The sequence below is a fragment of the Anomalospiza imberbis genome, unplaced genomic scaffold (genome assembly GCF_031753505.1).
Source record: "Anomalospiza imberbis isolate Cuckoo-Finch-1a 21T00152 unplaced genomic scaffold, ASM3175350v1 scaffold_61, whole genome shotgun sequence".
Lineage (NCBI taxonomy): Eukaryota > Metazoa > Chordata > Aves > Passeriformes > Viduidae > Anomalospiza > Anomalospiza imberbis.
This window is the reverse complement of record NW_027100224.1, coordinates 1-14,731: the sequence shown is the minus strand read 5'-3', so window position 1 is coordinate 14,731 and position 14,731 is coordinate 1. Positions and strand designations below refer to the sequence as shown.

The 14,731-nt window shown below is 70.0% G+C and overlaps 2 protein-coding genes across 2 annotated transcripts; one reads left to right on the top strand and one right to left on the bottom strand.

Annotated features, from left to right (window-relative positions):
- Window positions 1–14: 14 nt before the first annotated feature.
- RNASEH2A (ribonuclease H2 subunit A) lies at window positions 15–4,171 on the bottom strand. The gene is given in 9 exon segments (XM_068178908.1): window positions 15–151; window positions 1,232–1,356; window positions 1,460–1,499; window positions 1,501–1,548; window positions 2,244–2,381; window positions 2,764–2,851; window positions 3,076–3,202; window positions 3,461–3,532; window positions 4,015–4,171. Coding segments are annotated over 9 exon segments (771 nt in total). The 5' UTR covers window positions 4,142–4,171; the 3' UTR covers window positions 15–145.
- A 4,312-nt stretch (window positions 4,172–8,483) lies between these two features.
- Window positions 8,484–14,696, top strand: HOOK2 (hook microtubule tethering protein 2). The gene is given in 17 exon segments (XM_068178870.1): window positions 8,484–8,579; window positions 9,882–9,967; window positions 10,087–10,159; window positions 11,475–11,525; window positions 11,661–11,793; window positions 11,885–11,952; window positions 12,224–12,286; window positions 12,374–12,451; window positions 12,987–13,135; window positions 13,210–13,350; window positions 13,571–13,772; window positions 13,851–13,880; window positions 13,882–13,962; window positions 14,033–14,120; window positions 14,331–14,399; window positions 14,504–14,572; window positions 14,653–14,696. Coding segments are annotated over 16 exon segments (1,365 nt in total). The 5' UTR covers window positions 8,484–8,537; the 3' UTR covers window positions 14,515–14,572; window positions 14,653–14,696.
- The last annotated feature ends 35 nt before the right edge of the window (window positions 14,697–14,731 follow it).

The following is a 14,731-nucleotide window of genomic DNA, read 5'->3' as shown; positions in this document are numbered from 1 at the left end:
TTTTTTGGGGGGGGGGTGTCACAGCTCGGCCAGGGGCCGCAGGCTGCGCTCCTGGAAGAAGCGGTGGGGGGGGCGCCGGGGGGGGCTCCGGGCGAAGTAGGAGAGCACCGAGGGGGGGGCACCGGGGTCCTCTGTGGGGTCCTCGTCAGCCCTGGGGTGGGGGGGGCGGGGGGTGGGACGGGAGAGGAACGTTGCCCCCATGCTGACCCCCCCCATCGCGCCGACGGGACCCCCCCCCAGTTCAACAGGGGCCATCCCCCTTGGCCCCCCACCCCAGGACCCCCCTGTGCCCCCCCACGACCCCCCAGGACCCCCGTGTGCCCCTCAGGACCCCCGTGTGTCCCCCCCAGGACACTCCTGTACCCCCAGGATGCTGTGCCCCCCACACGCCCCCCACCCGTTCCACTGCACCGGGACCCCCCAGGACCCCCATGTGCATCCCCCCAGGACCCCCCCCCGTACCATTGCACCGGGACCCCCCAGGACCCTCCCCCATGCCTCCCCCCGTTCCACTGCACCGGGACCCCCTGTGCCCCCCCCCCCAGGACACCCCCATGCCCCCCCGTTCCACTGCACCAGGACCCCCCAGGACCCCTTTGTGCTCCTCCAGGACCCCCCAGGACCCCTCAAGACCCCTCAGGACCCCCCCGGTGCCCCCTCCCCAGGACCCCCCCCGTACCACTGCACCGGGAGCCCCCGTGCCCCCTCCCCAGGACACCCCTACTCCCCCCCGTACCACTGCACCGGGACCCCCCTGGACCCCCCTGTACCGGGACCCCCCGTGCCCCCCCAGGACCCCCCGTACCACTGCACCGGGACCCCCCAGGACCCCCCATACCACTGCACCGCGACCCCCCAGGACCCCCCATACCACTGCACCGGGACCCCCCGTGCCCCCCCTGTGCCCTCCCGTACCACTGCACCGGGACCCCCCTGGACCCCCCTGTACCGGGACCCCCCCGTGCCCCCCCAGGACCCCCCCGTTCCACTGCACCGGGACCCCCCAGGACCCCCCGTACCACTGCACCGGGACCCCCCGTGCCCCCCCGTACCACTGCACCGGGACCCCCCGTGCCCCCCCTGTGCCCTCCCGTACCACTGCACCGGGACCCCCCTGGACCCCCCTGTACCGGGACCCCCCGTGCCCCCCCAGGACCCCCCGTTCCACTGCACCGGGACCCCCCAGGACCCCCCGTACCACTGCACCGGGACCCCCCGTGCCCCCCCGTACCACTGCACCGGGACCCCCCCCGGTGCGCAGCAGCGCCTGCGCCGTGCCCCAGCTGAAGCGGACGAGGCGGGGGAAGCCGAACACCGGCTCCAGGTTCCTCCTCAGCCACTCCTTGGTCTTGGGGTCTGCAAAAAGGGGGTGCGGGGGGAGGGGGGGGGGAATGACGTCAGGGGCACCCCAAAATTGGAACCCACCCACCCCCAAAAGCTGCCCACCCCACGCGCCCACCGTTGGGGTATCCGGAGCCGTAGTCGCGGTCGGGGTCCCCCCAAATCTTCCACGAAGTTCCAGTGGAGCACGGCCCGGTCCCGGGCGACCTGGGGAGGGGAAACGGGGGGCTTGGGGGGGCTCAGGGGGGGCTCAGAGGGAGTGGAGGGTCCTGCCCCCTCCCCCAAAAACCCAGCGGTGCGGGAGGAAATATGTGGGGGCCTGGGAAGGGAGGGAGGGTTTGGGGGGGGGTCAGTTCAGGGTTTGGGGGTGTTGGTGTAGGGGGGGGTCAGTCCTGGGTTTGGGGGGGTCAGTCCTGGGTTTGGGGGGGTCAGTTCAGGGTTTGGGGGGGTCAGTCCTGGGTTTGGGGGGGTCAGTTCAGGGTTTGGGGGGGTCAGTCCTGGGTTTGGGGGGGTCAGTTCAGGGTCTGGGGGTGTTGGTGTGGGGGGGTCAGTTCAGGGTTTGGGGGTGTTGGTGTGGGGGGGGTCAGTTCAGGGTTTGGGGGGGTCAGTTCAGGATTTGGGGTTGTTGGTGTGGGGGGGGCAGTTCAGGATTTGGGGGTGTTGCTGTGGGGGGGGGGTCTTTTCTTGGGGGGGCTCATTTCAGGGTTTGGGGGGGGTCAGTTCAGGGTTTTGGGGGGGTCAGTTCAGGGTTTTGGGGGGTGTTGCTGTGGGGGGGGTCAGTCCTGGGGGGTCAGTTCAGGGTTTTGGGGGTGTTGCTGTGGGGGTGTTGCTGTGGGGGGGTCAGTTCAGGGTTTGGGGGTGTTGCTGTGGGGGGGTCAGTCCCGGGGGGGGGTCAGCCCCACCTTGGCGCAGATGCTGGCCGCGCTGACCACGGGGAACAGGGCGTCGGCCTTGGGGCGCACGGTGACCCCCAGCCCCGGGAAGCGCTGCCGCAGCTTCGCCTCGTACTTCTCTGCCGGCCCCACCGTGTCCAGGAACACCTGGGGCACCCCCAAAGCCCCCGGGACCCCCCAAATCAGCCTGGGATCACCCCAAATCACCCCGGAACCCCAAATCAGCCTGGAACGCCAAATCAGCCTGGGATCCCCCTAAATCACCCCGGAACCCCCAGTCACCCCGGGACCCCCAAAATTACCCCAGGACCCCCAAATCACCCCGGGATCCCAAATCGCCCCGGGACCTCCAAAGCACCCCAGAACCGCCCAAATCACCCCGGGATCCCCCAAATCACCCATGAGGGAAACTGAGGCACAGAGCGGAACCGCAAAGTGGGGACCCCTCCGCTCCCCCTCCCCACTCCCGGGGTGGCCCCCCCCCCAAAATCCCACCTGGGCCACCCCCAGGCCCCCCCCAAAATCCCACCTGGGCCACCTGCACCCCCGAGTCGAGCGCGAACTGGATGAGCTCCGTGGCCGTGTCGTGGGACAGCTCGTTCAGGTTGTACTTGGCTCTGGGGGGGGGAAGGAAGGGGCGAGGGGGGGGGCGTCACCCCCAAATTGGAAGCCCACCCCCAGCCAGCACCCCAAACCGGGAGCCGCATTTCCCCCCCAGCACCCCCAAACTGGGCGGCGGGGGACGCAGGAGCCAGGATGGGAGGGTCGGGGGCACCCAGGGGGGCTCCCCGAGAACCAGGGGACGCCGGGGTTTTTGGGGGGGGGGCTCCGGGGGTCTCACCGCTGCTGCATGCAGGCCGAGATGTGGTCGGGGGGCAGCACCTGCAGCGCCCACCCCACCAAATCCCCCGCAGCCTCCAGGAGCCCGAAGCGCCGCTCCCGCTCCGCCTCCGACAGCGTCTTCGAGTCTGGGGGCGTCCGGGGGGTGAGGGCATCCCCCGGGACCCCCCGAGCTCCCCCCGGGACCCCCCGAGCTCCCCCCGGGACCCCCCGAGCTCCCCCCAGGACCCCCAACCCACCCCCGAGACGCCCAACCCCCCGTTCATGTGACACCCCCGTCCTTCCCCCTCACCCCCCCCCCGGACCGCCGGGGCTCCGTGCCCCTTGCCCGGGACCGTCCAAACCCTCCCGGGACCCCCCGCCCCCGACCCCCGGGACGCCCCCACCTGCCACCCCCAGCGCCTCCAGCTCCTCCAGTTGCTCCACGGGGCAGTAGCAGATCGCGTAAACCATCGGCCCTGGCAGGACACGGCGGGTGAGAGGGGACCCCGGGGCACCGGGACCCCCCCACTCAGCCCCCGGTGCACCGGGACCCCCAAACTCAACCCCCGGGACACCGGGACCCCTCCAACTCAATCCCCAGGGCACCGGGACCCTCTCCACCCAAATTCCGGACCCCCAAACTCAACCCCCGGTGCATCGGGACCCCTCCCACTCAGCCCCCGGTGCACCGGGACCCTCTCCACCCAAACCCCAGACCCCCAAACTCAACCCCCGGGGCACCGGGACCCCCTCCCACTCAGCCCCCGGTGCATCGGGATCCCCAGACTCAACACCCGGGACACCGAGACTCCTCCCACTCAGCCCCCGGTGCACCGGGACCCTCTCCACCCAAACCCCGGACCCCCAAACTCAACCCCCGGTGCACCGGGACCCCTCTCCGCGCCGCGTGCAGCCGCCCCCCGGCCCGGTTCCCCGCGGGAGCCCCTCCGGGGCTCACCGAGCACCGGCCCCCGGCCCGCCTCGTCCACGCCGAGCGCGCAGGGCCGGCGGCGGCACGGGTCGGGCACGGCGGAGGCGAAGCGACCCCCGGCCGCCGGGTCCCGCTGCAGCGCGGACAGCGCCATGGCGGGGCGGGGCTTAACTGGGCGTGGCCCCAATCAGCGCCAATCATGGTGCGAGCCTGGTCTAACGGGGCGTGGTTTAGTCGTGGAGGCGGGGCTTAGCGGGGGCGGGTCACTCGAGAGTGGCGCCATAGCGCGGGGGCGGGGTTTAACGGAACGGGCGGGGTTTAACGGAACGGGCGGGGTTTAACGGAATGGGCGGGGTTTAACGGATAAGGGGCGGGGTTTAACGGATAAGGGGCGGGGTTTAACGGATAAGGGGCGGGACGCCGCTCCGGGCGGACCAAAGGGGGGTCCCGGGGTCTTTGCAGCACCGGGAGAGACGCGGGGCGGAGTGTCCGGGGAGGGGCTGCGGAGCCCCGGATAAGGCGGGGGGGGGCTCCCCGGGACGGCGGGGGCGGTCCCGGGAAGGGTGGGTTAGCGGCGGGGGTGCCCCGGAAGCCTCGTGTCCCCCCCCTCCCCGTCTGGGAAGCGCGGCCCCGGGGCGGGCGGTGGCGGGCAGCGCGGGAGGGGGTTCCCGGAACGGCCTCTCCCTCTCCCGCCTGCCCATATATGGGCACAGTTGCGTCAGCGGGGAAAGCCCCGGCCCCGCCCGCTTCCGTTGACGCCGGTGCACGCGGGGGGCTTCCCACGGGAGGGGGAGGGGGGACACGCGCGGCCCCGCCGCCCCCGCTTCAGCACGACCAGAGCCGTTATCACAATTATTATTATTATTATTATTATGAATTAAATACAAACGTACAAAAAAAAAAAAAAAAAAAGAAGAAAAAAAAGCAGCGACAACGAATCGCCCCCCCCCCCGTCCCGGGATTTCGGGGTCCCCGGGGGCTGCTCCCCACCGAGGGGGGGTCTTGTAAACGTCACGAGGGGGATGCGCCCACCCCCCCAAACACCCCCCTTTGGGGTGCGCGCTCAGCCCCTCCCGGCGGAATCCTCAATTTGGAGGAGCCTGAGGCGTCTCCTCAGAACCGGGGGAGGGTCCCCAGGCCCAGCTGGGGGAGGGGGGGCTCCAGGCCCTGTTTGGGGGTCCCCATCCATCCCCCAGGCCCCGTTCCCGCAGGTCCTGAGGGGGGTCGGGTCCTGCCGGTCCCTTCAGGCCGCTCCGTTATGGGGATCCCCCCATCCCCGGGGGTCATTTCAGGGGTCCCCAGCTCCTCCAGGTCCACCTTGGGGGAGATCTTTCGTGCGGAGTCCACGGGGGCCGTGTCCATGGGGGTCCCCCCGAAGCCGCCGTCCCGCGCAGCATCCCGGTGCCGCCGTGTCCCCGCCGCTCCGGCCGTGTCCCCCTGCCGGGGGGGGGGGGGGGGGCCCGCCCCTCCGTGCCCAGCCGGGAGCGGGGGACGCCCCCCGGCTGTCCGCGGGGCTCCGCGGAAGGAGCCAGCGCTGCCCCGGAGCTCCCTCGGTGCCGGTCCCTGCCCGGCGGGGCGGTTCTAGAAGCCGAGCGCGGCGCCGGGGGGCAGCGGGCAGCCCGAGCCCGCGTGGTCCCGCACGGAGCCGCGGAGCCGCCGCACCTGGGCCCGCAGCCGCGCCGCCGTGGCCGCCAGCTCCGCGTTCTGCGCTCGGAGCCCCCGGACGCGCTGCTCCAGCCGCGCGATGCGCTCCAGCTTCCGCCGCCGGCACCGGCTCGCCGCCAGCCGGTTCCGCAACCGCCGCCGCTCCGCCTGCAGCCGCTCCGGGGAATCGGGGCCCGGCTCCGCCGCCTCCGCTCCGGGGACCCCCGGGAAGGGTCCCCCCATCCCCGCCGCCGTCGTCGTCGGCAGCGCCGGCGGCTCCGGGAGCGCCACGTTGGGCGGCCCCGGTTGGTGCAGCTCGTCCAGCGCTTGGGCAAAGCTCCCGGTGAAGCCGTCGCGCTCGCCGGGACCGGGGTAGAAGAAGCTGCCGGTACCGGCGCCGCTCCCAAAGAAGGTGCCGTCGGGGCACGGCGCCGGTTTGAGCCCGCGGAAGGGCTCCTGGGCGGGCGCCTGTTGCAGCGGCCCCGGTAAGGCGCCGTAGTCGGGCTCGGGGCGGCAGAAGCCGCCCGGGAAGGGCGCCGGGCGGTAGAACGGCGGCTCCATCCGCGCGGCCGCACCGGGAGCGGCGGGACTCGAACCCGCGGCCCCGCGCTGCCCGCGCCCTTTATAGCCGCGCGCGGCGGAAACGCGCCGCCATTGGCTGGAGGGGCGGGGGGCGGACACGCCCCTTTCGCGTGGACACGCCCTCTCCTGCATGGACACGCCCCCAGGGGAAAAGGGGCGGGGCCTGGGGAATTTGGGGGGCACAGGTGAGCAAAGGGGGGGGACAGGTGAGCGATGAGAGGCCAGGGGAAGGGGGCAGGTGAGTGAAAGGGGGGCACAGGCGTGCAAGGGGGGACGGGCAAAGGGGGCACAGGTGTGTGCCAGGGGTCCGGTGTGTGCCAGGGGTCCGGTGTGTGCCGGGGGTCCGGTGTGTGCCGGGCATCACCTGCCAGGTCATCCACACCTGAGCTCACACCGGCGCCCTCGTGTCCCCTCCGTGTCCCCACGTGAGGCACACAGGACCCTCCTAAACCGCCCCAGAACCTCCTAAACCATCCCAGGACCTCCTAAACCATCCCAGGATCCTCCAAAAATGCCCCAGGACCTCCTAAACCACCCCAGGACCTCCTAAACCATCCCAAGACTCTCCAAAGTGACCACAGGACCCTCCAAAACTGCTCCAGGACCCTCCAAAACCACCCCAGGATCCTCCTAAAGCGCCCCAGGTCCTCCAAAACCACCCCAGGACCTTCCAAAACTGTTCCAGGTCCTCCAAAACCGCCCCAGGACCTTCCAAAAACTCCCCAGGACCCTCCTAAACCACCCCGGGATCCTCCAAAACCACCCTGGGATCCTCCAAAACTGCTCCAGGACCTCCTAAACCACCCCAGACCTTCCAAAACCACCCCAGGACCCTCCTAAACCACCCCAGGACCTTCCAAAAATTCCCCAGGACCCTCCAAAACCGCTCCAGGACCCTCCTAAACCACCCCAGGACCCTCCAAAACGGCCCCCAAAAGTCCCTGGGACCCCCGGAGGCCGCAGCCAGGGCGGGGGGCCGTGCCCAGGCGTGTCCCAGGCGTGTCCCCGGCGTGTCCCTGGCGTGTCCCCGGCGTGTCCCTGGCGTGTCCCCGGCGTGTCCCGGCCCGTCGGGGCGCGGCCGGCCGCACACGCGTGTGCTCGTGCCGGGGGGGGCTCCCCGGGACTTCCCGAGGAGGACAGGCGCCTCCTCCCCCGGCCCGGATTTGAGGGGAATTTAGGGGATTTTTGGGGCTGGATTTTCCCTCCCGACTTCTCCTTCCTCGTGACCCCGCCGTGACCCCCCCCGGTGCGGGGCGATCGCCCCTGATGGGGGGGGGGGGGGGCGCACGGGTCCAGGGGGGCACCGGGGGGTCTGGGGGGACAATGGGGAGGGGTCCCGCTCCTGGGGAGGCCCCGGGGTGTGTCCCCCCCCCCTCCCCAAAGTGACTTTTGGGGCCCCCAACGGCCCCAACCGCCACCGGGGTTTCGGGCTGGGGGGGCCCCGGATGTCCGGGGGGGGCACACGGCACATGTGGGGGAGGGCCCAGGGCGTTCTAGGGCCAAACTGGGAGCACTGGGATGCCCCCAGAGCCATACTGGGAGCACTGGGATGTCCCCAGAGCCATACTGGGAGCACTGGGATGCCCCATGTCCATACTGGGAGCACTGGGATGCCCCCAGAGCCATACTGGGAGCACTGGGATGTCCCCATGTCCACACTGGGAGCACTGGGATGCCCCCATGACCATACTGGGAGCACTGGGATGTCCCCATGTCCATACTGGGAGCACTGGGATGTCCCCAAGTCTATGCTGGGAGCACTGGGATGCCCCATGTCCATACTGGGAGCACTGGGATGTCCCCATGTCCATACTGGGAGCACGGTGGGGGGGTTCCAGGACCTTACTGGGAACACTGGAGGGGGTTCCGGCCGCGGCCGGCCCCCGCGAGGCCATCGGGTTCAGCGCTGACGCAGCGCGGGCGTCGCCGCCGCCGCTGCCCCGCGGCGAGAGCGGCCCCGCTTGACCCTCCCGAGCCGGCGGGGCCCGACGGGCGCGGCCGCGGGGGCGGCGGGACGCGGCCGTGAGTCACCGGCGGGGCCGCGCCGGGGCCGCTCCGGGCGCGACTCTATGGCCTTGGCGGACCCGGCTCCGCTGCAGCCGGGGCGTGCCCGGCAGGGGGCGTGGCGCGCAGGTGTGGCCGCTCTGTCCCCGTCTCTATGGCCCGGGAGGAAGGGCGGAAAGGGCGCGGCCGGAAGTGGCGGGTGCGGCCGCTCTAGGTGCGACTCTGTGGCCCCGGAGGCCGCGGCGGGCGTGGCGGGCGGGGCGGGGCGCAGGTGCGGCCGCTCCGGCCGCGCCTCGGTGCCCCTGGAGGACCGGCCGGACATGGCGGCGGGGCGGGACGCGTGCGGGGCGCTGCTCACCTGGGTAAGGGGGGCCGGGACCCCCCCCGGGACCCCCAGAGTTCAAGCGGGACCCCCCCCCCCCCCCGTGCTCGGGGATCGAGCCCGGAACCCACCCACCCACACCCCGGGACACCCGGGCGGTTCCTGCGGATTCGGGAACTTTGGTCGCCCCGGGGCACCTGTGACCCCCTCGGGGACCCGGTGACCCCCCCCGTGGCACCCGTGACCCCCCCCGTGACCCCTGCGGCCCCTCCAGGTCCCTGTCCCCCCCCCCCGGTGACCTTTGTCCCCCGCCACAGACGTGTCCGAGCCCTGGTGACCCCCCCCGCCCTTTGTCCCAGTGCCCTTTGACCCCGCCCCCCCCGAAATTCGGAGGGGGATTTTGGGGGGTGGGGTGTGATCCCTACCCCCCTCTGTGCCCCCCCAGTGGGTCTGGGGGGGCTCAGTGGAGTTTTGGGGTGTCCCTGACCAGCCTGGGGGGGGTTCAGTGGAGTTTTGGGGTGTCCCTGACCACCCTGGGGGGGGTTCAGTGGAGTTTTGGGGTGTCCCTGACCCCCTGGGGGGGCTCTCTGGGGATTTTGGGGTATGCCTGACCCCCCCGTGGGGGGTCACTGGGGTTTTGGGGTGTCCCTGACCACCCTGGGGGGGGTTCAGTGGAGTTTTGGGGTGTCCCTGACCCCCTGGGGGGGCTCAGTGGAGTTTTGGGGTGTCCCTGACCCCCTGGGGGGGCTCTCTGGGGATTTTGGGGTATGCCTGACCCCCCCGTGGTGGGTCACTGGGGTTTTGGGGTGCTCTGACCCCCCTGGGGGGGCTCAGTGGGGGTTTTGGGGTGTCCCTGATTCCCCCCGGGGGGGCTATTCGGGGGTTTTGGGGTACCCCTGGGCCCCCCGGGGGGGCCTCAAGTGGGGTTTTGGGGCATCCCTAAATCCTCCGGGGGGGGCTCAGTGGGGTTTTGGGGTGTCCTTGGTCACCCCGGGGGGGCCTCAAGTGGGGTTTTGGGGTGTCCCTGACCCCCCTGGAGAGTTTTGGGGTGTCCCTGACCCCCCTGGGGGGTTTTGGGGGTTTTGGGGTGCCCTGAGCCCCCTGGGGGGTTTTGGGGTGTCCCTGACCCCCCTGGGGGGTTTTGGGGTGTCCCTGACCCCCCTGGGGGGTTTTGGGGGTTTCGGGGTGCCCTGACCCCCCTGGGGGATTTTGGGGTGTCCCTGACTGCCCTGGGGGGTTTTGGGGTGTCCCTGACCCCCCTGGGGGGTTTCGGGGTGTCCCTGACCCCCCTGGGGGGTTTTGGGGTGTCCCCGACTCCCCCTTTTCCCCCCGCCCCCCGCAGCTGCAGACCTTTGACCCCCCCTCGCCGTGCGCGGCCCCCCCGGACCTGGCCAGCGGGGTGACCCTGGCCCACGTCCTGCACAAAATGTGAGTTATTTATTGGGGGGGCGGGGGGCGTCCCCCCGGCCTCGGGGACCCCCCCCCCCAGAGGCCCAGGCTGATTTTGGGGACCCCCCCTCCCCCCCAATGCACCCCCCCCCCCGCAGCGATCCCTCCTGGTTTGATGAGACGTGGCTGGGCCGGATCCGGGGGGACACCGAGGGCAGCGCTCGGCTCAAGGTGGGGGGGCTCGATTTTGGGGGGGGGGGGGAAGTGTTTTGGGGGGGTCAGGATGTGGGATTCGGTTTTTGGGGTGGGGGGGCGGCATGTTTTGGGGTGGGATGGGGTTTTTGGGGGGGTCAGAATTTGGGGTTCGTTTTTGGGGGGGAAATTTTGGGGTTGGAGGGGGTTTTTGGGGGGGCAGAATGTGGGGTTCATTTTTTGGGGGGGAAATTTTGGGGTTGGAGGGGGTTTTTGGGGGGGCAGAATGTGGGGCTGGTTTTTGGGGGGGAAATTTTGCAGTTGGAGGGGGTTTTTGGGGGGAGTCAGAATGTGGGGTTCGTTTTTGGTGGGGGGAAATTTTGGGGTGGGATGGGGTTTTTGAGGGGAGTCAGAATGTGGGGTTTGTTTTTTGGGGTGGGGGCAGCATGTTTTGGGGGGGTCAGAATGTGGGGCTGGTTTTGGGGGGGCGTTGGTTTTGGGGTGGGATGCGATTTTTGGGGGGTCAGAATGTGGGGTTCGTTTTTGGGGGGGAAATTTTGGGGTGGGAGGGGGTTTTTGGGGGGAGTCAGAATGTGGGGTTTGTTTTTTGGGGTGGGGGGCAGCATGTTTTGGGGGGGTCAGAATGTGGGGCTGGTTTTGGGAGGGCGTTGGTTTTGGAGTGGGATGCGATTTTTGGGGGGAGTCAGAATGTGGGGTTTGTTTTTGGGGGCAGAAATTTTGGGGTGGGATGGGGTTTTTGGGGGGGCAGAATGTGGGGCTGGTTTTTGGGGGGGAAATTTTGGGGTGGGATGGGGTTTTTGGGGGGAGTCAGAATGTGGGGCTGGTTTTTGGGGGGGAAATTTTGGGGTGGGATGGGGTTTTTGGGGGGAGTCAGAACGTGGGGTTTGTTTTTGGGGGGGGCCGTTGGTTTTGGGGGCTGTTTTTGGGGGGGCTGGATTAAGGAGGGTTGGTTCTTATGGGGGTGGTTTTGGGAAGGGATTTTGGGGTCCTGGTTTTGGGGGGGAGGATTGATTTTGGGGGGCTTTTGGGGAGGACTGATTTGGGGGGCCTTTTTGGGAGGACTGATTGGGGGGGTTGAGGAGGATTGATTTGGGGGGGCTTTTGGGGAGGACTGATTTGGGGGGCTTTTTGGGGGGGCTTTTGGGGGACGTTGAGCTTTGTGGCGACAACTTTGGGGGGATTTTTTTGGGAAAATACTTTTTTTTTGGGGGGGGGGTGTCTTTGCGGAGAGGCCGTTTTGGGGTACCCACGCAGCACAGCAGTGGGAGTGGGAGCGGAATTTGGGGGTCCTCGTGGGGAGGGGTTCCCACTTTCCCCCCCCCCCCCTCCCCAGGTGAACAACCTGCGCCAGGTGCTGCAGAGCGTCCTGGAGTATTGGCAGGATGTGAGTGTAGGGCGGGGGGGGTCCCAACCTTGGGGACCCCCACCCCATTTTTGGGTCGGGGGGGCTCCCCTCGACTTTGGGGGAGCCCCTGAGGGTGGGGGTGGGGGCTCTGACCCCAGGCCCCCCCACCCAAAGGTGCTGGGCCAGGCCGTGGCGGAGCAGCACGTGCCGGACGTGGCGCCGGCCGCCCGGCACGGCGACCCCGAGCAACTGGGCAAACTGGTGAGGCTGGTGCTGGGCTGCGCCGTGAGCTGCGAGCGGCGGGAAGGTGGGTGCGGGGACTCGGGGGGCCCGCCCGTGACACCCCCAAAAAAAAGCCCCCCTGAACCCCCCTCCCCAAATCACGTCCCCCTCCCCAGAGCACATCCAGCGCATCATGACGCTGGAGGAGTCGGTGCAGCACGAGGTGATGACGGCCATCCAAGAGGTGGGGGCGCTTTGGGGGGTGTTTGGGGGGTCCCTGGGTGGTGTTGGGGGGGGCCCTAAGGGTTTTGGGGGGTCACTGGGGGGAAGTTGGGGGTCCCCGAGGGTGGTTTGCGGGGGGGTATCCTGTGAGGGGTCACTGCGGTGGTGGGTTTGGGGGTGGTTTGGGACCACAGGGCTTGGAGGGTCGTGGGGGAGTTTTGGGGACCCCCTGGGGTTGTTGGGGGGCTTGAAGCCCCCCACCCAAATCCCAGCTTCTCCCTTCTTTGTGGCAGCTCTTGGATCCGGAGCCGTCGGAGCCGATGGCGGCTGAGACCTACGGGAACTTCGACACTCAGGTGGGGGGGTGGGGGGCAGATTTTGGGGTGTCTCGGGAGGAATTTGGGGGTGCCAGGGGGTGTCTGAGCCCCTCTGTGCCCCCCCAGTCCCGCCGCTATTACTTCCTGAGCCAGGAGCCCCCCGAGGAGGGGTCGGGGCAGCGCTGCCGTGAGCTGGAGCAGCAGGTGAGGCCCGGGATCACCTGGGGGGACCCCAAATCCTGGGTCCCCCCAATTTCCACCCGAGGGCGAGGGCGAGGGGATTCTCTGCCGGCTCATGGGAGCGCTGGCAGCACCTGGGAGGGATCCTGCACACCTGGGAGGGATCCTGCACACCTGGGAGGAATCCTGCGCACCTGGGAGGGATCCTGCGCACCTGGGAGGGATCCTGCACACCTGGGAGGGATCCTGCACACCTGGGAGGGATCCTGCGCACCTGGGAGGGATCCTGCACACCTGGGAAGGATCCTGCGCACCTGGGAGGAATCCTGCGCACCTCGGAGGGATCCTGCACACCTGGGAAGGATCCTGCACACCTGGGCCCTTTCTTGCACACCTGGGCCCTTTCCTGCACACCTGGACTCCCCCCAATTCCCCCTGCTGGATTAAGAACACCCAAGGCTCAATGGGAAAGGATCCTTGAGCCGTTTGTGGGCGGGGTGGGAATACCTGGGAGGGGACCCCGCAGCCCTGCGCCCCTCCCGCACACCTGGGCATGCAGGTGGCCACGCTGCTGGAGGAGAAAGGACACCTGGCCGCCGAGAACCGCGCGCTGCGGGAGCAGCTCGAGTCCGACGCCGCCGGCGCCGCCGCCAAGAAGCTGCTGCGGCTGCAGACGCAGGTGGAGGAGCTGCAGGAGGAGAACTACAGGTGAGGACTCGCCCCCTGCGACCCCCCCCCCTCACCTGACGCCCTCACCTGAGGCTGGGGGGGTCCCGCTGCAGGCTGGAGAGCGGCAGGGAGGAGCTGCGGGCGCGCTGCTCGCGGCTGGAGCAGGAGGCGCGGGGGCTGCAGGCGCGGGCGCAGGAGCTGAGCGGGCTGGCGGGGGAGGCGCGGGCGCTGCGCGACGAGATGGACCTGCTCAGGTGAGCCGGGGTACCTGCTCAGGTGAGTTGGGATACCTGCTCAGGTGAGTTGGGATACCTGCTCAGGTGAGCCAGGGGGCTCCTGGGTGGCTCCACGTCCCATGGCATCGCCATCAGGGCGGTGCTGTCGCGCCAGTGGCCGCATGTCGTTGTTCAGGTGCCGCGCACCTGGGCTCAGGTGTGGCGGCACATCACCGCGCGCGCTGTCCCCGTCCCCCAGGGCGTCGTCGGCGCGGGCGGGGCGGCTGGAGGCGGCGGTGGCCACGTACCGGGGCCGGGCGGCGGCGGCGGGCGAGCTGCGGCGCTGGGCGCGGGCGCTGGAGGAGCGCCACGCCGCCCAGGTGCGCCGCGCTGCGCACCTGCAGCAGCAGCTGGGCCGCGCCCAGGCCGGCTGCGCGCAGCTGGAGGCCGCCCGCAGGCAGGTGAGGGGCGCACGGCAGGCGGCGGCGTCGGCGGCGTTGTCGCCGTGCCCGGCGACCCTCAACGGTGCGGCCGCGCAGGTGGAGGAGCTGAGCGGGCAGCAGGCGGAGGCGGGCGCTGCGGGCCGAGAAGTGGCACCTGGAGTTGCGGCACCTGCAGGAGCGATTCGAGGCCCTGAGCCAGGAGAAGGAGGTGGGTGAGGCTCGGGGACGCACCCGGGGACATGCCCGGGGACACACCTGAGCCCCCTGTGCCCCCGCAGCGGCTTCTGGAGGAGCGGGACGCGCTGCGCGAGGCCAACGAGGAGCTGCGCTGCGCGCAGGTGCAGCAGAGCTACCTGAGCCGGGCAGGTGAGTGTGGGGCGGCACAGACCCTACCCAGAGAGGCGACAGAACACCTGGGAGTGAGGGGACACGCTCCTGACTGAGCACCACCCTTGCACGGCACACCAGAGAGCCCCCACTTTGGGCTGCAGGGTTTAGGGGGGCTCCAGAGGGGTTTGGGTGGGCAGGGCGCAGGTTTGGGGTGTCCCCCTGCCCAAAATGGATCTTTCACCCCAGACGCAGGGCTGGAGGGGGGCGCGGCCCTCCCCGGAATTTGGCGGCGGAGATCCTTCCCGCAGAGCTCAGGTGGGTCCAGGGAGGTGTCCAAAAACGTGGACGGGGTGGGTGGGGGGCGTCCCCAGCTGCTCGTGGGGTCCCTCACGAGCGCCCCGGTGTCCCCCCCCCACCAGGGACACGGTGACGCGGCTGCGGCGTGAGAACCAACGGCTGCGGCTGCAGCGGGACCAGCTCCGGCACAGGTGGGGGAGCTGGGGGGTCTGGGGGTCCTCAAAAGACCCCGAGACCCCCCCCAATCCCTAATGCCCCCCACACCCCACAGGCTGGAGGCCACCGAGGCAGCTGAGGCTCGGACGGCGCAGGGCGAGGTGAGTGTGGGGGGCACTGCGGAGATTTTGGGG